The sequence below is a fragment of the Histomonas meleagridis genome (assembly GCF_020186115.1).
Source record: "Histomonas meleagridis strain 2922-C6/04-10x chromosome Unknown contig_242, whole genome shotgun sequence".
In the NCBI taxonomy this organism is placed as follows: Eukaryota; Parabasalia; order Tritrichomonadida; family Dientamoebidae; genus Histomonas; species Histomonas meleagridis.
The window spans coordinates 1-23,463 of record NW_027150828.1 but is presented as its reverse complement, the minus strand read 5'-3'; the positions used below and the strand labels follow the sequence as shown (position 1 = coordinate 23,463).

Here is a 23,463-nt window from a genome sequence, read left to right as displayed (position 1 = left end):
TTGAAGCTGTTGTATTTCTTTGCGTTTTTTGACAATTCCTTCATGAAATATATTAATTTGTTTGATATTGCTCGAAAAAGATGACGTATCTTCAAAAAGGGTTCGGAGAGCTGTAACTTCTGCTATGGCCATATTTTGTAGAGTGAACAATCCTTCTTTGAGCTTTTGATCTTGCATTTTTGCAAAATCATTAAATGCGGGACCAATTGCAACTTGTAATCCGCTTAGAATTTTTCCATCATTTTTTTGAAGGTCTTCAATGGAAGATATTAATGCATTATATTCTGGAAAAGATTGGAAAGAATTAAGAAGTTTCCCAACAAAATCCATTTTATGTAAATTTTAGAAAATTTTAACAAAAAGTGACGCTTAATTCAATTTAGACAAGAAAAAAGATGTTAAAAGGTGATGGAAGTGAACTCCATGATGCTTTAACTGGGCTATTTAATAGAGCAAAAGTTTCTCCATCTGAAGAACAAACAATTTTAAAAGGTCTTGAATCTTTAAAAAAAGCACTTTCAAATCCATTATTAATTTCATCATTTTGTTCATTGAAATCCCCAAGTATTCCACCAGATCCAAATTCTTTACCAAAAGTTAATAAAATTGTATTAGATCATAATGATGAAGTTGAAGCTGCAAATTTTGCAAAGGAATTATCTCGTGGATCAAATGTACAAATCAGACATCGGGATATTGTTGAGTTTTCAAAGATAGTTGGACCTAAATATGGTATTTATCCAACCAGAGATGAAAAACGGAACAAACAAGGAATCTTTCTCTGGGTCAAAAGGCATTTTAATGTTATTCAGAGTGATCTTGAAGAATTTCTCTCATCAAAACATCAGAACTAAATTTTGTTGTATGTTTTCAATAAAAAATAATTGTAAACCACTGGAATTGATGTTATAAACGGTCGTTAATGAGTTGGTGTTTTTACTTTAGCAGCCGCAGCCACCATTGTCTTGTACTTTCTTTGAAGCGCCAATTGGAACACTTCCAGAAGAGCCATTAGCAGATGGGCCACCTGCTCCTTGTTTCTTCTGCATAGCTTCTGCCATTTTCTGGAATGTCATTTCAATGTTATTGTTATCTTTGGCAGATGTTTCAATGAAGGCAACTCCATACTGGTTAGCAAGAGCTTGTCCTTCTTCAGTTGTGACAACACGCTTGTCTTCAAGATCAATCTTATTTCCAACAAGAAGTCGACAAACGTCTGGAGTTGCTAAACGATCGATTTCTTTCATCCAATAGTTGATATGATCAAATGATTCGCGGTCAGTGACATCGTATACAAGGATAATGCCATTGCTTCCGCGGTAATATGAAGCTGTGATTGTTCTGAATCGTTCTTGTCCAGCAGTATCCCATACCTGCATCTTTACTGTCTTTCCTTCTATCTCAATTGTCTTGATCTTGAAATCAACGCCAATTGTAGAGATATAGTTATCGCTAAAAATGTTTTCTGCAAAACGGATAAGGATACAGCTTTTACCAGTACCTGAATCTCCGATAAGAAGAACCTCTGATGTAAGAATTAAAATATACTGAAAAGAAGGTCGAAATCGGTGCTTGACATTCAAAAAATAGTAAATTTGCCCTTTGCGTTCAAATATCCTTTAATTATTGCCCTTTTTTGGCAAACGGTCGAACGAACCATACTACTAAACGGTTTGATATCAATTTTTTTGCTAGAGCGGTTACAACGATCAAATTCTCTCTAAGTTTTGTACCAAAAGAAGCTTTGATTCCTTCCATTATTTGGTTATTATTTTAGGATATTTTGAAATAATTCTTTATGGTGTAGCACTTCACTATAAAATATATTATGATTTTTTGACAATTTTTATAATGATTTTGATACAAAAATAAATGTTTACTGGTGTTGGTTTGTTATCGCTTGATTTACAATGACTCTGTAAGTGTTTGCTTATCAGATTTTTGATTTATTTCGAATCAAAAATTTGGATAATGTGTATCATTTGATGTATTTTAAAAAATTTGGACTTATAATAAAAAAAATAACAGCGCCGCTCTTAGCTCAGTGGTAGAGCATTTGACTGTAGAAAAGTAGTCATCAAAGGGTCGCTGGTTCGATTCCAGCAGCGCGGAATGGATTTTTTATTTTTTTCACCTGAGCAACTTAGAGAGGGGAAAAGCGCACCATTGGATAGAGCTCCCGGAGAGGAGCAGAACCATATGAGTTCCGACGATCATTGGAGAATCTCCGAACATATCAGATTATCTCTCCGAGATAAACATTTAGGCTCGAAACTATGCACAACACGAAAATCAAGACCAAAAATAGAGCCTAATAATGCTAAATTTATCAAGAAGAACCCGTTTTTTAAGTCCGGCCATCCTGAATCAGATGCAGAAGAAAGTTCGACGGAGAACATCACAAGCAACACAGAATCAATATACACCAGCCCAGAGCCATTCAGAGAAAGTTTGAGCCCAAGAGACGAACGAAATTTCGAAATCAGATTTCGATCAGATGCAGAAGAAAGTTCAACAGAGTACACCGCAAGCAACACAGAATCGACATACACCAGTCCAGAACCTTTCAGAGAAAGTTTGAGCCCAAGAGACGAACGAAATTTCGAAATCAGATTTCGATCAGATGCAGAAGAAAGTTCAACGGAGTACACCGCAAGCAACACAGAATCGACATACACCAGTCCAGAACCTTTCAGAGAGAATATGGGACCAAATGAAAAACAAAATCTCGAAATCAGATTTCGATCAGATCAAACACCAAGTTACCAAACACATCCACAATTAGTACCAAGTATCACTAGATACCATATGAAGATAGTTAATGAGCAAGAATACTATGCAGATGATGAAGAAACTTGTACAGATACAGAAGTAGAAGATATAATGCTTAGACCAAGAACACTAACAGGAGATGAAATAAATTTAATGAGGAATGAAATAAGATTCACATACTACAACTTACCGATAGCAATACGAAATAATATGAAAAAAGAATTATTATTTTGTCCATGGTTTCCTTTTTGTACTTGGCAAAACGAAAGCGTTGAAGAATTATTTATACATTTAAACAAGTTTCATAAAGGGAGAAGAATTGAATTAGCACCATATATGAGATTCAGAGATATAGACATAGTTAATTTACTTAACATTAATAATAATGAAATTGAAGAAAGTGAGGAACCAGGGAATAATTTTTTAATATTAAGTGTCCATTCTGTAATAAAAATACAATTAAATAATTCTGATGAATATGGTTTACATCTCACGGATCACGCAAACTCAAATGTTTATTATAGTGATATGCTCAGAAAATGTTGTTTTCTTGATGGTTTTCTATTTCTTTTATCCAAAAACAATAAATTCCCAACATTAGGAATTATTACAGGTGATAATGATAATCCTAATAACAGACCTAATCCCAATTTAAATTCACAAGATATAAACATTAGAATCCCAAACTTTAAAATATTTCCAGAAGATGTTATAATACCACATTTTAATAAAACAACAGAAGAAAATGATATTACAATCCCAGAATTTAATGTTGAAAGATATGAAGAAAATATTCAAGTACCAAAAATAGAAATAATAGAAGAGATCAAAAATTTACCGATTCCCAAAATTAATTTTATACAAAAAGATCAATACATTAGGATTCCGAAATTTAATATAAATGAAGAAATTAACAATATTTTATTGCCTAAATATCACAAACAAGATTTCGATATTAATATTCCAATGCCTAAATTTAATTTACAAAATGAAGAGAAAAATATTACTATACCTAAGTTTAATATTACAGAAAACGAAACAAATATTTCATTACCAAAATATTTTAGACAAGATCTTAATGTTAATATCCCAATCCCAGATTATAAAGTACAGAACGAAGAGAAAAAATGTTATTATACCTAAATTTAACCTTACAGAAAATGAAACAAATATTTCAATACCAAAATATTTTAGACAAGATCTTAATATTAATATCCCAATCCCAGACTTTAAAGTTCAAAATGAAGTAAAGAATGTTATTATTCCAAAATATAATCATGCTGAAGAAACAATTGATATTCCAAATCTTAAAATAAATCAAGTTAATGAAAATATTAATGTCCCTATACCAAACTTTTGTTATTCAGAAAATAAAATTAATATTCCAAAACCCGAAATTAATGTTACGAGTGAAAATATTTATATTAAAAACACCAAACTTCAATTATATCGATGAAAATAAAACAATAACTATTCCAAATATCAAAGTTAATGAATCGCAAACAAATATTAACATTACAATCCCAAAAATTAATTATATTTATAAAGATATTGATATTATTGTACCAAGTGGAAATTATAATTTCATTCAAAGCAAAAATGAAGAAACTAATAAAACATCGAATAATAACAAAGTAACTAACTTCAAGGATGATGATGTTAAACAAACAGTAGAAGAATCACAACAAGTAAATCAAAATATCGAAAGCAATAATGAACCCAATGAGAATACACCACCAAACAACAATAATAATGTTAATATGAATAAAGAAATCATTATACACACGCCAGAAGAACTTTATCTCAACCTTAAAAAATATTAAAACAACATTAGAGTTAAAACAAACAATTGATAAATGGAGAAGTTATAAAATTGATAAAGATCTATTATTAAATAAAACCGATCAAGCTCGAATCCCTATCATAAATCTAATGTTAGTTTTCGATAAATTCCCAGGTATTGGTCCATTTATTTGCCATAAATGTGATTATCAAGCTTTCAATGCAGTCACCGACTTAAAGAGGCATGAAAATTCAGCCCATAATGGAAAAAGAAGAAATGGGAATATTATTTATGATTGTTTAGGATCGATATTAAGAAAAAAAACATATTGGATGCAATTTGATAAAGGTAATAAACAACTTTCAACTTATCGGAAAACTCTTTATGCATGTCCTTTACATAATTGTAATTATATTACAGATTGTGAAGACACATTTAATAACCATATAGTGAAAAGACACTCCAATTATAATGAAGATAAAAGAGATTTTGGATGGATGTGGGCTTTAATTTTAAACTATATTCAAAGATATGATATAAATCCAACAGCAAATATATTATTAAGAAAAAGGAAAGCATATATTTGTGATTTTTTTTTTTTTTTTTTAGCAGAAACACATAAAAATATAATTTTACATAATAGTCATGCGCATAATATTTCAAGAAAAGAAAATATTAAGATCCCTATACATCAAGTTAAATTTAAATCAATTGTTTTTAATTATCCTGATAAAGATGAAATTAAAGAGATTGAAGAAAAGATTAAAAAGAAATGAAGAAGAAACTAAAGAAAACTTAAACAAATTAGCAAAAGGTGAAATTGAAATTGAATTTAAAAATAAAGATGATGTAATAAAAAGGAAGAAACAGGAGAATAGAAAACAAGAAAAACGAGTCAAAAAAGCAAATATTAACAACGTAGAAGTATTAGAAATCAACCAAGATAATGATACAAATAAAAGTGAAATTAATAACACTAACTCATTAACAGCAGACAAGATAGTCACAAGGAACCAACCAATTAATGATAGAGAAACTTTACTTAATAAATGCAAAAAATGGATATTTGCGAATGAATTCCAAGAATCACATATAATCAGATTACCAAGAATTAATAAAAATATTAAAAATAAAATTTATAAAGAAATTAGTAATGTTTTTTGAAAACAAAATTTTACCTTTGCTTAAGAAATGTAAAACTAAAGAAAAAACAGAAGAAGAATGGATTATATTTCAAGGTTGTTTATGCAAAATTAATTTAATATTAAGAAAAACTATTAGGAAAACTCTCAAAATCCCATTAAATCATATGTTAGGCTTAAGCAACAATAAAAAGAAAGATAATAATGATAATATTCATAATACAAATTTAAGAAGAAAATATATTCAAGAAAACCAATTATTTAAAAATAATATCGCATATGGAAAAAAATTTATCAAACTAAAAAAACTTCAAGAATCAGATACAAGAAATAATTCCATCTCTTATTTAGAAGAGGCAATAAAAGAAGCATTAAATAAGATTGACAAAGAAATTTTAATGACTACATTTGGAGGTGATAATATAGATAATATCAGAAATATCATAGATGAAGAACCAAATCATCGAGAGCAAAGAATGAAGTATATTGAAAATTCATTAATCAAATATCAAAACGAAATTTCAAAAGAAAGGAATAAGAAATATACACAATTGGTGCAAGATATGTATGCAGAAGACCCAAAAAGAGCCATGAGATGGTTCATTACAAATGAACCAACACCAGAATGCAACATTGAATTTGAGAAAATAGAAAAGCATTTTAAAGATGAATGGGAATTCCTCCCAAATTTCCAAGAAAACAATATTCCAGATATATTTTGTTTGAATAAAAACTTAGATAACAAAGATGAAGAATTACTTAAGCTAATGTTACTAGACAAAGACAGAATCAAACAAGCAATTATTACAAGACCAAATTTATCAGCTACAGGTCCAGATGGTATTTCTAATACCATTTGGAAAATCAAAATTAATATTACAGTCAAATTAATCAGAAACATAATTAAACAAATAATGAGATTCAAGAAAATTCCAGAATTATGGAAAATATCAAGAACTATATTGTTATTTAAGAAGAATAATCCAGATGAAATCACCAATTGGAGACCAATTTCAATATCACCAACTTTATACAGAATTATGATGTGCCACTTTGCACGATGCATTCAAGATTTAAATGTTTCTTCGCCATTCATAAGTTCAGTACAAAAAGGTTTTAAAACCAATATCAATGGGATAACTGAACACATTACGAATATAAATGAAATAATTGCACAATCAGTGAGGTCAAAAGATTCGATTTATATTACAACATTAGATTTCGCCAAAGCCTTCGATTCAGTACCTCACAAGCTTATTACTTGGTCATTAAATCAATTAGGATTCCCGAATTATTTTATCAAATTAATAAAAGACTTATATACAGATACCAAAACAAGAATAGAACTAAGAAATAAACCTTCAGATTGGATTAACATCAATAGAGGTGTCAGACAAGGTTGTCCTCTATCACCAACACTATTTAATTTATGTCTTGAACCTTTAATCAAAGCAATACAAAAATTATAATAAAAAAGATGGAGTAATTATAGAAGATCCAATGAGAGAAAATGAATTTTTCTTTTTTAATATTCAAGCTTATGCAGATGATGTTATATTAATTTCTAATACACAAGATGGAATGCAAAATATGATTAAAACAGTAGAAGAATTTTGTAAAATTTTTAAACTTAAAATAGCTTCACAAAAATGCAAAACTTTATCTTATATAAATTTTAATAATATAAGACCAACTTTAAATGAATGTTTTACTATTAATAATGAAGAAATACCAAATCATCCATTAATGGAATATATAGAATATTTAGGTGCACCAATAGCAATAAATCGTGAAAGTAAAAAACAACATTCTCAAACTAAAAATCAATAAAATTAAACAAGAAATCATACAAGTAATTAATTCTCCTTTAAAAGTTAATCAAATAATAGATGCAATTAAAAGAATAATTACTCCTCAATTAGATTTTGAAATGTTAAATGGTTTATGCTCTATTAAAGAACTTAAAAAACTTGATGAATTTATTAGAGGTTCAATAAATCAAATATTAAATACAAAAGGTTTACCAAAAGATTTATTTTATACACATTATAAAGAAGGAGGTTTAAGTTTAATGTCTTTTAAAGAAAGAAATTATGTGTTACAATTAAGAACATTTATAGGTTTATTATTATCAAAGGATTTAAATATCAGGAATTTTATTAGAATGACAATGTACAAAGAATTAGACTATAGGAAAATACAAGTAGATGAAAACTCACCTTATTTTGGAATTCCTTTTGATAATAAAGGTAAAATTATACAAAAATCGGAAAGAAAAACAAATAGTACATTTTGTAGAGCGGTAAAAGCATTATATAACTTAAAAGTAGGTTTTAAACCAAACCTAGAAGAAAATAATTGTATTATCTATCAAATCGATAATAAAGAAAATAAAGAAGAGGAAGAAGAAACAGAAGAATTTATTAATGAGAAAGACATTACAAAATATTTAAATAAAATGATACGAAAAAAACACCTAGACAACCTTAAGAAATTACCATTTAAAGCACATACTTTCTGTACAATGGATAAATCAACTGATTCAAACTTCTTTTTTATCTAATTTTAGAGCACCAACAAGTAATAATATTATTAAGTTCGCTATTTTAGCAAGATGTAACAATTTACCAACAAATGAAATCTTAAATAAGAAAAACCCAAATATAAATCCTAAATGCAATAGATGTAATTTAAATCAAAATGATTCATTAATGCATAGAATTAATGGTTGCTTAAAAAATTAGAAATTTAACTACTAAAAGACATAATGCAATAGTAGAAGAAATAATTAAAGGAATTAAAGAAAATAATTATGAAGGTAATAATATAATATTTAATAGGAACACCAAAGTAATAGACAAAGATTACAAAACAATTGGAACATTAAAACCAGACATATGGTATATTAATAACAATAGATTAACTTTAATTGAAGTCAATTCTCCGTATGGTACGATCAGAAATCTCGATAACAACTCTGAATCAACTCTTATTATTAGAAGAAAAGAAAAAGAAGAAAAATATAGAGATTATATAGAATTATGCAAAAATAGACTTAATATAGAAGTAGATTTTTATATAATTATTATTTCATCATTAGGAATTATCCCGAATCAAACTACTAAAGATTTAAAGAAATTATTTAATGGAAACAAAAGATTAATACATTTAGTTTCAAGAAGATGTGTTATTGCAGCATTGAGAGAATCTATGTTAATATTTTACAGAATTTATGAGAAAGATAAAAATCAAAATAAGAATAATAACAATAATATAAACAATATAGAAAGAGAAGAAGAAGACTTTAATGTTATTGATGAAGATAATTATAATCCTGAAGAAGAAGAAGAAGATAAAGATGAAGATGAAGAATTAGAAGAAGTACCTTTTTTCAGATATTTTTTCAAACTCAGAACCATCAGATACCAATGAAGAAGAACAAAAGGAATACATGAAATTCGCATTAAATGAAGCAGAGAGGAAGTACAATAAACCGATCAAAGAAGATAATATACAAAAATCTATAATAAAAGGAAAGATCTTTATTATAGACAAGAACAAAAAGAAGAAGAAAGAAGATAACTTGACGAAGATGAACTCAATACTTAAAGGAAAAAGTATTAACGAGTTAAAAAGACGAACAAGAGTTGTACGATCATCTAGACTTTTGCAATACGCGATCAATGCAAAAAAGAAAGAAGAAATAGTTAAAGATTCTACTATTAAAAAGAATAAGAAGAAAACAAAAGTGACACGATCTATTAAAACGGTTTCGACCACCCCCAAAGAACAGTTCTAACATTGATCATAACAGTAGGGTTAACCTACAATAAATTAAGACGGACGCGTCATTATACAACACATACTCATTCCAAATGAGCACTAACACACGTAAATAAACACCAAATTCCAGCAGCGCGGAATGGATTTTTTATTTTTTTCACCTGAGCAACTTAGAGAGGGGAAAAGCGCACCATTGGATAGAGCTCCCGGAGAGGAGCAGAACCATATGAGTTCCGACGATCATTGGAGAATCTCGGAACATATCAGATTATCTCTCCGAGATAAACATTTAGGCTCGAAACTATGCACAACACGAAAATCAAGACCAAAAATAGAGCCTAATAATGCTAAATTTATCAAGAAGAACCCGTTTTTTAAGTCCGGCCATCCTGAATCAGATGCAGAAGAAAGTTCGACGGAGAACATCACAAGCAACACAGAATCAATATACACCAGCCCAGAGCCATTCAGAGAAAGTTTGAGCCCAAGAGACGAACGAAATTTCGAAATCAGATTTCGATCAGATGCAGAAGAAAGTTCAACAGAGTACACCGCAAGCAACACAGAATCAATATACACCAGCCCAGAACCTTTCAGAGAAAGTTCAAGCCCATATGACGAACGAAATTCCGAAATCAGATTTCGATTAGATGCAGAAGAAAGTTCAACGAAGTACACCGCAAGCAACACAGAATCGACATACACCAGTCCAGAACCTTTCAGAGAGAATATGGGACCAAATGAAGAACAAAATCTCGAAATCAGATTTCGATCAGATCAAACACCAAGTTACCAAACACATCCACAATTAGTACCAAGTATCACTAGATACCATATGAAGATAGTTAATGAGCAAGAATACTATGCAGATGATGAAGAAACTTGTACAGATACAGAAGTAGAAGATATAATGCTTAGACCAAGAACACTAACAGGAGATGAAATAAATTTAATGAGGAATGAAATAAGATTCACATACTACAACTTACCGATAGCAATACGAAATAATATGAAAAAAGAATTATTATTTTGTCCATGGTTTCCTTTTTTTTTTTTTTTTAACGAAAGCGTTGAAGAATTATTTATACATTTAAACAAGTTTCATAAAGGGAGAAGAATTGAATTAGCACCATATATGAGATTCAGAGATATAGACATAGTTAACTTCCTTAACATTAATACTAATGCAATTGAAGAAAGTGAGGAACCAGGAATAATTTTTTAATATTAAGTGTCCATTCTGTAATAAAATACAAATAAATAATTCTGATGAATATGGTTTACATCTCACGGATCACGCAAACTCAAATGTTTATTATAGTGATATGCTCAGAAAATGTTGTTTTCTTTGATGGTTTTCTATTTCTTTTATCCAAAAACAATAAATTCCCAACATTAGGAATTATTACAGGTGATAATGATAATCCTAATAACAGACCTAATCCCAATTTAAATTCACAAGATATAAACATTAGAATCCCAAACTTTAAAATATTTCCAGAAGATGTTATAATACCACATTTTAATAAAACAACAGAAGAAAAATGATATTACAATCCCAGAATTTAATGTTGAAAGATATGAAGAAAATATTCAAGTACCAAAAATAGAAATAATAGAAGAGATCAAAAAATTTACCGATTCCCAAAATTAATTTTATACAAAAAGATCAATACATTAGGATTCCGAAATTTAATATAAATGAAGAAATTAACAATATTTTATTGCCTAAATATCACAAACAAGATTTCGATATTAATATTCCAATGCCTAAATTTAATTTACAAAATGAAGAGAAAAAATATTACTATACCTAAGTTTAATATTACAGAAAACGAAACAAATATTTCATTACCAAAATATTTTAGACAAGATCTTAATGTTAATATCCCAATCCCAGATTATAAAGTACAGAACGAAGAGAAAAATGTTATTATACCTAAATTTAACCTTACAGAAAATGAAACAAATATCTCAATACCAAAATATTTTAGACAAGATCTTAATATTAATATCCCAATCCCAGACTTTAAAGTTCAAAATGAAGTAAAGAATGTTATTATTCCAAAATATAATCATGCTGAAGAAACAATTGATATTCCAAATCTTAAAATAAATCAAGTTAATGAAAATATTAATGTCCCTATACCAAACTTTTGTTATTCAGAAAATAAAATTAATATTCCAAAACCCGAAATTAATGTTACGAGTGAAAATATTTATATTAAAAACACCAAACTTCAATTATATCGATGAAAATAAAACAATAACTATTCCAAATATCAAAGTTAATGAATCGCAAACAAATATTAACATTACAATCCCAAAAATTAATTATATTTATAAAGATATTGATATTATTGTACCAAGTGGAAATTATAATTTCATTCAAAGCAAAAATGAAGAAACTAATAAAACATCGAATAATAACAAAGTAACTAACTTCAAGGATGATGATGTTAAACAAACAGTAGAAGAATCACAACAAGTAAATCAAAATATCGAAAGCAATAATGAACCCAATGAGAATACACCACCAAACAACAATAATAATGTTAATATGAATAAAGAAATCATTATACACACGCCAGAAGAACTTTATCTCAACCTTAAAAATATTAAAACAACATTAGAGTTAAAACAAACAATTGATAAATGGAGAAGTTATAAAATTGATAAAGATCTATTCTTAAATAAAACAGATGAAACAAGAATACCTATCATAAATCTAATGTTAGTTTTCGATAAATTCCCAGGTATTGGTCCATTTATTTGCCATAAATGTGATTATCAAGCTTTCAATGCAGTCACCGACTTAAAGAGGCATGAAAATTCAGAAAAAAAAAAAAAAAGAAGAAATGGGAATATTATTTATGATTGTTTAGGATCGATATTAAGAAAAAAAACATATTGGATGCAATTTGATAAAGGTAATAAACAACTTTCAACTTATCGGAAAACTCTTTATGCATGTCCTTTACATAATTGTAATTATATTACAGATTGTGAAGACACATTTAATAACCATATAGTGAAAAGACACTCCAATTATAATGAAGATAAAAAGAGATTTTGGATGGATGTGGGCTTTAATTTTTAAACTATATTCAAAGATATGATATAAATCCAACAGCAAATATATTATTAAGAAAAAAGGAAAGCATATATTTGTGATTTTTTGTAAAAAAGCATTAGCAGAAACACATAAAAATATAATTTTACATAATAGTCATGCGCATAATATTTCAAGAAAAGAAAATATTAAGATCCCTATACATCAAGTTAAATTTAAATCAATTGTTTTTAATTATCCTGATAAAGATGAAATTAAAGAGATTGAAGAAAAGATTAAAAAGAAATGAAGAAGAAACTAAAGAAAACTTAAACAAATTAGCAAAAGGTGAAATTGAAATTGAATTTAAAAATAAAGATGATGTAATAAAAAGGAAGAAACAGGAGAATAGAAAACAAGAAAAACGAGTCAAAAAAGCAAATATTAACAACGTAGAAGTATTAGAAATCAACCAAGATAATGATACAAATAAAAGTGAAATTAATAACACTAACTCATTAACAGCAGACAAGATAGTCACAAGGAACCAACCAATTAATGATAGAGAAACTTTACTTAATAAATGCAAAAAATGGATATTTGCGAATGAATTCCAAGAATCACATATAATCAGATTACCAAGAATTAATAAAAAAAAAAAAAATAAAATTTATAAAGAAATTAGTAATGTTTTTGAAAACAAAATTTTACCTTTGCTTAAGAAATGTAAAACTAAAGAAAAAACAGAAGAAGAATGGATTATATTTCAAGGTTGTTTATGCAAAATTAATTTAATATTAAGAAAAACTATTAGGAAAACTCTCAAAATCCCATTAAATCATATGTTAGGCTTAAGCAACAATAAAAAGAAAGATAATAATGATAATATTCATAATACAAATTTAAGAAGAAAATATATTCAAGAAAACCAATTATTTAAAATAATATCGCATATGGAAAAAATTATCAAACTAAAAAAACTTCAAGAATCAGATACAAGAAATAATTCCATCTCTTATTTAGAAGAGGCAATAAAAGAAGCATTAAATAAGATTGACAAAGAAATTTTAATGACTACATTTGGAGGTGATAATATAGATAATATCAGAAATATCATAGATGAAGAACCAAATCATCGAGAGCAAAGAATGAAGTATATTGAAAATTCATTAATCAAATATCAAAACGAAATTTCAAAAGAAAGGAATAAGAAATATACACAATTGGTGCAAGATATGTATGCAGAAGACCCAAAAAGAGCCATGAGATGGTTCATTACAAATGAACCAACACCAGAATGCAACATTGAATTTGAGAAAATAGAAAAGCATTTTAAAGATGAATGGGAATTCCTCCCAAATTACCAAGAAAACAATATTCCAGATATATTTTGTTTGAATAAAAACTTAGATAACAAAGATGAAGAATTACTTAAGCTAATGTTACTAGACAAAGACAGAATCAAACAAGCAATTATTACAAGACCAAATTTATCAGCTACAGGTCCAGATGGTATTTCTAATACCATTTGGAAAATCAAAATTAATATTACAGTCAAATTAATCAGAAACATAATTAAACAAATAATGAGATTCAAGAAAATTCCAGAATTATGGAAAATATCAAGAACTATATTGTTATTTAAGAAGAATAATCCAGATGAAATCACCAATTGGAGACCAATTTCAATATCACCAACTTTATACAGAATTATGATGTGCCACTTTGCACGATGCATTCAAGATTTAAATGTTTCTTCGCCATTCATAAGTTCAGTACAAAAAGGTTTTAAAACCAATATCAATGGGATAACTGAACACATTACGAATATAAATGAAATAATTGCACAATCAGTGAGGTCAAAAGATTCGATTTATATTACAACATTAGATTTCGCCAAAGCCTTCGATTCAGTACCTCACAAGCTTATTACTTGGTCATTAAATCAATTAGGATTCCCGAATTATTTTATCAAATTAATAAAAAGACTTATATACAGATACCAAAACAAGAATAGAACTAAGAAATAAACCTTCAGATTGGATTAACATCAATAGAGGTGTCAGACAAGGTTGTCCTCTATCACCAACACTATTTAATTTATGTCTTGAACCTTTAATCAAAGCAATACAAAATTATAATAAAAAAGATGGAGTAATTATAGAAGATCCAATGAGAGAAAATGAATTTTTTTTTTTTAATATTCAAGCTTATGCAGATGATGTTATATTAATTTCTAATACACAAGATGGAATGCAAAATATGATTAAAACAGTAGAAGAATTTTGTAAAATATTTAAACTTAAAATAGCTTCACAAAAATGTAAGACTCTATCTTATATATATTTTAATAATATAAGACCAACTTTAAATGAATGTTTTACTATTAATAATGAAGAAATACCAAATCATCCATTAATGGAATATATAGAATATTTAGGTGCACCAATAGCAATAAATCGTGAAAGTAAAAAACAACATTCTCAAACTAAAAATCAATAAAATTAAACAAGAAATCATACAAGTAATTAATTCTCCTTTAAAAGTTAATCAAATAATAGATGCAATTAAAAGAATAATTACTCCTCAATTAGATTTTGAAATGTTAAATGGTTTATGCTCTATTAAAGAACTTAAAAAACTTGATGAATTTATTAGAGGTTCAATAAATCAAATATTAAATACAAAAGGTTTACCAAAAGATTTATTTTATACACATTATAAAGAAGGAGGTTTAAGTTTAATGTCTTTTAAAGAAAGAAATTATGTGTTACAATTAAGAACATTTATAGGTTTATTATTATCAAAGGATTTAAATATCAGGAATTTTATTAGAATGACAATGTACAAAGAATTAGACTATAGGAAAATACAAGTAGATGAAAAACTCACCTTATTTTGGAATTCCTTTTGATAATAAAGGTAAAATTATACAAAAATCGGAAAGAAAAACAAATAGTACATTTTGTAGAGCGGTAAAAGCATTATATAACTTAAAAGTAGGTTTTAAACCAAACCTAGAAGAAAATAATTGTATTATCTATCAAATCGATAATAAAGAAAATAAAGAAGAGGAAGAAGAAACAGAAGAATTTATTAATGAGAAAGACATTACAAAATATTTAAATAAAATGATACGAAAAAAACACCTAGACAACCTTAAGAAATTACCATTTAAAGCACATACTTTCTGTACAATGGATAAATCAACTGATTCAAACTTCTTTTTATCTAATTTTAGAGCACCAACAAGTAATAATATTATTAAGTTCGCTATTTTAGCAAGATGTAACAATTTACCAACAAATGAAATCTTAAATAAGAAAAACCCAAATATAAATCCTAAATGCAATAGATGTAATTTAAATCAAAATGATTCATTAATGCATAGAATTAATGGTTGCTTAAAAAATTAGAAATTTAACTACTAAAAGACATAATGCAATAGTAGAAGAAATAATTAAAGGAATTAAAGAAAATAATTATGAAGGTAATAATATAATATTTAATAGGAACACCAAAGTAATAGACAAAGATTACAAAACAATTGGAACATTAAAACCAGACATATGGTATATTAATAACAATAGATTAACTTTAATTGAAGTCAATTCTCCGTATGGTACGATCAGAAATCTCGATAACAACTCTGAATCAACTCTTATTATTAGAAGAAAAGAAAAAAGAAGAAAAATATAGAGATTATATAGAATTATGCAAAAATAGACTTAATATAGAAGTAGATTTTTATATAATTATTATTTCATCATTAGGAATTATCCCGAATCAAACTACTAAAGATTTAAAGAAATTATTTAATGGAAACAAAAGATTAATACATTTAGTTTCAAGAAGATGTGTTATTGCAGCATTGAGAGAATCTATGTTAATATTTTACAGAATTTATGAGAAAGATAAAAATCAAAATAAGAATAATAACAATAATATAAACAATATAGAAAGAGAAGAAGAAGACTTTAATGTTATTGATGAAGATAATTATAATCCTGAAGAAGAAGAAGAAGATAAAGATGAAGATGAAGAATTAGAAGAAGTACCTTTTTCAGATATTTTTTTCAAACTCAGAACCATCAGATACCAATGAAGAAGAACAAAAGGAATACATGAAATTCGCATTAAATGAAGCAGAGAGGAAGTACAATAAACCGATCAAAGAAGATAATATACAAAAATCTATAATAAAAGGAAAGATCTTTATTATAGACAAGAACAAAAAGAAGAAGAAAGAAGATAACTTGACGAAGATGAACTCAATACTTAAAGGAAAAAGTATTAACGAGTTAAAAAGACGAACAAGAGTTGTACGATCATCTAGACTTTTGCAATACGCGATCAATGCAAAAAAGAAAGAAGAAATAGTTAAAGATTCTACTATTAAAAAGAATAAGAAGAAAACAAAAGTGACACGATCTATTAAAACGGTTTCGACCACCCCCAAAGAACAGTTCTAACATTGATCATAACAGTAGGGTTAACCTACAATAAATTAAGACGGACGCGTCATTATACAACACATACTCATTCCAAATGAGCACTAACACACGTAAATAAACACCAAATTCCAGCAGCGCGGATTTTTTTATTTTTTTCACCTGAGCAACTTCGAGAGGGGAAAAGCGCACCATTGGATAGAGCTCTCGGAGAGGAGCAGAACCATATAAGTTCCGACGATTATTAGAGGATCTTGGAACATACCAGATTATCTCGAAGTAAGATAGCTCAAAACTTAAAATGGAGCATACCAATGAACTCAAAGTTCAAGGAGGGCGGAGCAATATCTTTTATGAAGAAGAAACAACAATTTTTGAGTCCGGCCATCGTCAATCTGATGCTGAAGAAAGTCAAGGGTTAGAGACCACAGACAGCACAACAACAAAGTACACCAGTCCAGAACCCTTTAAAGAAGATCAAATCCAAAATTATGCACAAAATTTGGAAATCAGATATCGATCAGATCAAACAACAAGTTACCAAACATCCAACCAACCTACACCCATAGTACTCCCTGAGATAAACAATATAAGATATCCAATGAATATCGTTAACGAACAAGAATATTATGCAGATGATGAGGAAACAAATACTGAAACAGAAGATGAAAACTCAGTATACCAACCCAGGAAGTTCACAGTCAATGAAATTAACTATATGAGAAACGAAATTAGGTTCACATTTTATAACTTACCGAAAGTATTACAAAACAGTATGAACAAAGAGTTACTATTTTGTCCATGGTTTCCATTTCGTACAAAATGAAAGTGAGGAAGAATTGTTAATACACTTAAATAGATTTCATAAGGACAATAGAATTAAAATAGCTCCATATATGAGATTTAGAAATATAGATATTGTTAACTTACTCGATATGAAAAAAGACGATATAGAAGAAAGCGAAGAACCAGGGTCAATTTATAAATTGAGTAATTCAGATGAATATGGATTACACTTAACAGAACATGCCAATTCAAATGTTTATTATAGTAATATATTAAGGAAATGTTGTTTTTTAGATGATTTTTTCTATTTTTTTTATAAAAATAATAAGTCGTAAACTTTAGGAATAGTAATTGCAAATAATGAAGAATCTAATTACGAACCTAATCTAAATTTAGATACACAGAACGTCAACATTATAATTCCTAACTTTAAGATAATATCAGAAGAAGTTATAATACCACAATTTAATATAATGATAGAAGAAAATGATATTAAATTCCCGAAATTTGATATCAAAAAATATGAAGTAAATATTCAATTATAAAAAATAAAAATAATTGGAGAAATTAAAGAATTACCAATTCCCAAAAGCAATTGAATATAATATTCCACGTTTCACGACTTTTTGATAGAAGGTTATTCAAAAAGTGGATAAGTCTCACAATTATTAATGACTTTTTGTGTAATATCGAAAAAATTGAAAGGGAATTATATTCCCATTCAATTTGAATTAGAATGATTTATATATTTTCTTAAAAATTATTTGAATAAAATCAGGAAATGTCAATAAGTACTCATTAGAAATCAATTTTTAGTGATCTCTGATTACATTTATTCATTCAATATGATATATTTATTTATGCATATTTATGTCTAATGTTGTGTATAACATATTTATGTATAACATATTTCAATCACATGAATAACATATTTATGTATAACATATTAATATATAACAAATTAATGCATAACATATTATAATCATATGTATAATATATTTTTATTACATAAATAACATATTTTAATGACATGAATAACATATTTTAATCACATAAATAACATATTTTAATTATATGAATATCAAATTTTATTCATATATATAACAAATACTTCACTGTTCAATAGGATTGGTCCGGTGATAACCTCTAAATCCTCTGAAATCAAATGATGACCACGGGAGTTACAATTGTAATATTTCTATGAAACTGTTATATACTAAGAATTTAATTCAATTTATTTCAATTAAATTGTGTTGGTTACAACAGCCAACGATTAAAAATTTTTTATGTATTCGAAAATTTAAGTTGTCGAAATGGGAATGCTTTATAGAAGATTAATTTGTGGTGATTGCAATGTTCAAATGAATGTTTACAACAATCGAAACCGCAAATTTGAAAAATTCCACATGTGCCAAAAATGCGGAAGGAATTGTTCAGTTTTTTATAAAACCATTTTCTCATGTTCAAATTCACCAATGGGTAAAATTTTAAGTTTAATATACTGCTGTTCTCATGGCTATTCAAACAAAGACGCAGCTCACGAAGTTGGTGTAACCCCTGCAACGGTTACATTTTTTTATAAACAATTTCGTTCTGCTTGTTTCGATTACGTTTTGAGTATGCCTGAGAGATTAATCGGAGGTGAGGGAAAAACTGTGGAAATTGATGAGTCTCAAAGTTTGATGTGTCGAAGGAAATACCATAGAGGTAGACTGCTGAATGATGTGTGGAATATGGCTTGAAGATAACAGTGTCTTCGCTTTAGTTGTTAGCCGAAAATCGAAAACTTTGTTTCGAGCAATTAAAGATCACATCGCCCCAGGTATCTCAATTATCTCAGATAGTTGGAGGGCTTATTCAGCTATTGATCGAAAGGGACACACAATTTGGAAACACAAATATGTTAATCACTCACAAAATTTTGTTGATCCTGAGACCAAAACACATACTCAAAACATCGAAAGATTGTGGAGAGAACTTAAACGAATAAGCAAAAAATATGAAGGGATACCTCGAACCAAAGTTCCATCGCACCTAGCTGAATTTGTTTAAAGAAGGTATGAAACAAGTGGTCGTGAACCATCACTTCAAGCAATCAAACTCATCAGCAGCACGACTTTAGGTCCAGATGGAAACTACGATGAGCAAAAACTCATTAATTAATTTTTTTTTATGTGGATGAGTGCTACTAAGCTTTGGTTACAGAGCTTAGTGTTCGATGTCATTGATCGATCTGTTGATCGATGAATGACACCGACCATCTTTTGTTTTGTACTATTGTTGTTGACACAGCTGTGCCAAAGACAACTGGCTAACTGATTGGTTAAGCCATAACCGTCAATTTTAAATTTCCAATTTGATATATGTATAAAGTGTCAATTTTAATTTGATTTTAATGTTTAAAACCCATTTTTTTCAATGAACAATTAATATTTTTATTATATTATCTATTCTAATCTATTATTTTTTTATTGATATATTCTTCATTTTAATATAATATTCGCTATAATAACTCTTTATATATTACACTTTAATGTGAAATACGAGATATTATAATATATTTGATTATAATATGTAATTCATGTGATGAAAATATGTTATTCATGTAATTGAAATATATTATTCATGTGATTAAAATATATTATATATATAATTAAAATATGTTATATATATGATGAAAATATATTATTTATGTGATTAAAATATATTATGAATATATGATTTCCAGCTATTGGCATTTCCTAATTTCATTCGAATAATTTTTGACGAATAATATATCATTCAAATACTTATTGAATGAAAATATTTTATCTAAATTTCTGTTATATGTCAATTTTTTCAATATTACACAAATTGTCGTGAATAATTGTGAGACTTTCCACTTTTTGAATGACTTTATATCAAAAAGTCGTGAAATGTAAAATAGTACCAAAAAAATAATCATAAAGGTAATAATATCATATTTAATAGAAACACAAAAGTAATCGATAGAAATTACATAACAATTGGAACTCTAAAACCGGACATTTGGTACATTAATAACAATAGTCAATTCCCCTTATGGTACAATTAGGAATCTCGATAACAACTTTGAATCAACTTCTGTTATTAGAAGAAAAGAAAAAGAAGATAAATATAGGGTGTCCGGTAGAAGTGTTAGCATCTCAACATAGGATGAGAATAAATAAAAACAAAAAATATTATTTTTTTTTAGTGAATGTATTCACCTTCGGTATCAATAACTCTTTGTAATCTCTCTTCCAGGTTTAGAAAAGCTCGGTTCAATTCATCTTTTGAAATGTCATTCAGAATTCGATGAACCTGATGTCTTAACTCTTCAGGGGTTTTAAATAAATAACCCTTGAGCTTTTCTTTGACATTATCCAAAAGATAAAAATCTGATGGTGCTACGTCAGGTGAATATGGGGGATGTGGAGCTCTTTTCATCTGGTTCGAGTCAATAAAATTTGTGGTGATGCGAGCAGTATGCGGTTTTGCATTGTCAACGTGCAAAATTAAATTTTTATCAGAACAATCATTGAATCTTTGAACAAGTTTGAATAAAATATTATTCACGTAGTAGTGTACATTAAACTTTTTACCTTTACAAAGACAGTCAACGAGAGCAAAACCATTTGGATTGAAATATATTGACAACATGAATTTTTGAGATGAAATTTTCTTTGATACAATTTCTCCTGGGTTATTCCCTATTTGTACCCATCTTTTCTGATAATCATAGTTTAAATAAAACCATGATTCATCTCCTGTAACAAAATGCCTCCAGGAATCTTTTTCTGCAGTTCTTATGACTTTTAATAGTTTAGTACATATTCGAACCCGCACTTTTTTTTGCTCTGGTGTAAGAGAATTGGGTACCCAATGAAAATGTCTGCAAACGAACCCAATTTTGATTAGGTGATCGTAAACAGTTGACCTTGGGATATTTGTTTTATGGGCTATTTGCTCAACTGAAGGAAAAGGGAATTCATCAAGCACCTCCAAAATTTTTTCATCAGTGTTTGATGGTTCAGTGAAATTAATTGATTTTTTAGACTCATTACTATTTGTTCCGATTGTTCCTAATCTAATTGCTCTAATAATACTTTGATATCATTTACAGGAAGCACCTAAAGTCTCTTTCATATCATTATATATTTTAACAGCTGTCCATCTTTTTAGGCTGAAATATCTTGCGACACTATCTTGGTCAATCATTTTTTGTGTGTTTAAAATGTGACAAAAAATTAATCCCTCAATTTTTTTTGACGAAAAATTCAAAATTTCCCAAATTGTCTGAAATATTTAATGAATATTATATATATATTTATATTGTATGCGAAGTGCTCTAGAATAATATAATGATATTAATCAAATTAATTGTCTATATATGAAGATGCTAACATTTCGACCGTATATCTCATACAGTAATTATGTTGAATTATGCAAAAATAGACTTAATATAAAAATAGACTTTCATATAATTATTAATTGAATTACATCATTAGGTATTATCCCGAATCAAACTACTAAAGATTTGAAAAGATTATTAAATGGAAACAAGAGATTAATACACCTCGTATCTAGAAGATGTGTTATTGCAGCACTGAGAGCTAGCTTATCTATATCTCACATATTCTTTCGAAAAAAAAATGAAAACTAAAATGAACAACATTTCAATAGTTCGGATTTTTTTTATTTTATATTAACAAACAAATTTCTGTTAAAGCATGGAATAAAATACACCATAATCACAATTATAAAAATACAATTTTTTATTTATATATTATAATACTGTGCTTCCTATATAAAATATTTTATATGAAACTTATTTCGATACAACTTCTGTGAACATATTGAAACTGCTTTTGGCATTGTTATTAATGTCATTGTTCATAAAAAAACGTTTATTCTGGTAAATTTTCTGTGGAATTAACGTCCGATGACATTTTTCGAAAATCGAAACTCAACATGATGGATGATGATACCACTTATAGCCCTGTAAGATCATCAAGATAAAAATCAATTACTAGAAATCAAACTATTTGCTTAGAAACACTCATCGACATTGAGCAAATTTTATTCGATATAACTGATCAAAATTTTGTAATGTCAATTAAAAAAATGATGAAATTATTTCAATTAAAATACGCACATTCAATAAATATTGTTATAGTTGATATGATTTATAACGCATTTTGTTCACAAAGCAACGATATAAATATTTACTAAAAAATCATACAATCTCTTCAAACAAAAGAAGACGAAATCGAAACGAACATCGAACCAAAACTCATTGATATGTTTAAAGATTATATAATTTCAAAACGATTAAATGAAACACGTTATATAATTGAGAAGATGATTCGACAAAATTTTATTGATTAAAGCATAACAAGAAATTCTGATGCAAAATATTTCTTTCATTATATAAAATAAAAAGAAACTAAATTACACACACACACACACAGCGCTATGTGAGCTTCGTGCTACGCACTCGCTCCCACTCGCGCTACATAAACTAAAGGATGAACGGCTAAAATCGATTGAATTATCATAAATCGGTTGGTTTTGATTGAAAGTAATAAAATATATTTAAATTCATGATGACATTTATATTTAAAATGTGTGAGGCATGAATCCGGCTGAGTTGTTGTTAATCCTATGTGGATTTTAGTGTTTTGTTGTTAATCC

At 27.7% G+C, this 23,463-nt stretch overlaps 3 protein-coding genes across 3 annotated transcripts; 2 read left to right on the top strand and 1 right to left on the bottom strand.

The window, feature by feature from the left end:
- Positions 1 to 941: 941 nt before the first annotated feature.
- On the bottom strand, positions 942 to 1,660 carry GO595_004051 (Ras-related protein RABD1; the record flags this gene model as incomplete). Its single annotated transcript, XM_067917140.1, has 2 exons — positions 942 to 1,525; positions 1,654 to 1,660. The coding sequence occupies 2 exons, from the start codon at positions 1,658 to 1,660 to the stop codon at positions 942 to 944; spliced, it is 591 nt and encodes a 196-aa protein (XP_067775769.1).
- A 7,959-nt stretch (positions 1,661 to 9,619) lies between these two features.
- GO595_004050 (uncharacterized protein) lies at positions 9,620 to 10,705 on the top strand (the record flags this gene model as incomplete). The annotated part of the gene is made up of 1 exon (XM_067917139.1): positions 9,620 to 10,705. The coding sequence occupies one exon, from the start codon at positions 9,620 to 9,622 to the stop codon at positions 10,703 to 10,705; it is 1,086 nt and encodes a 361-aa protein (XP_067775768.1).
- A 6,579-nt stretch (positions 10,706 to 17,284) lies between these two features.
- On the top strand, positions 17,285 to 17,809 carry GO595_004049 (uncharacterized protein; the record flags this gene model as incomplete). The annotated part of the gene is made up of 1 exon (XM_067917138.1): positions 17,285 to 17,809. One exon carries the CDS (start codon positions 17,285 to 17,287, stop codon positions 17,807 to 17,809), a length of 525 nt encoding a protein of 174 aa, XP_067775767.1.
- Between the last annotated feature and the right edge of the window lie 5,654 nt (positions 17,810 to 23,463).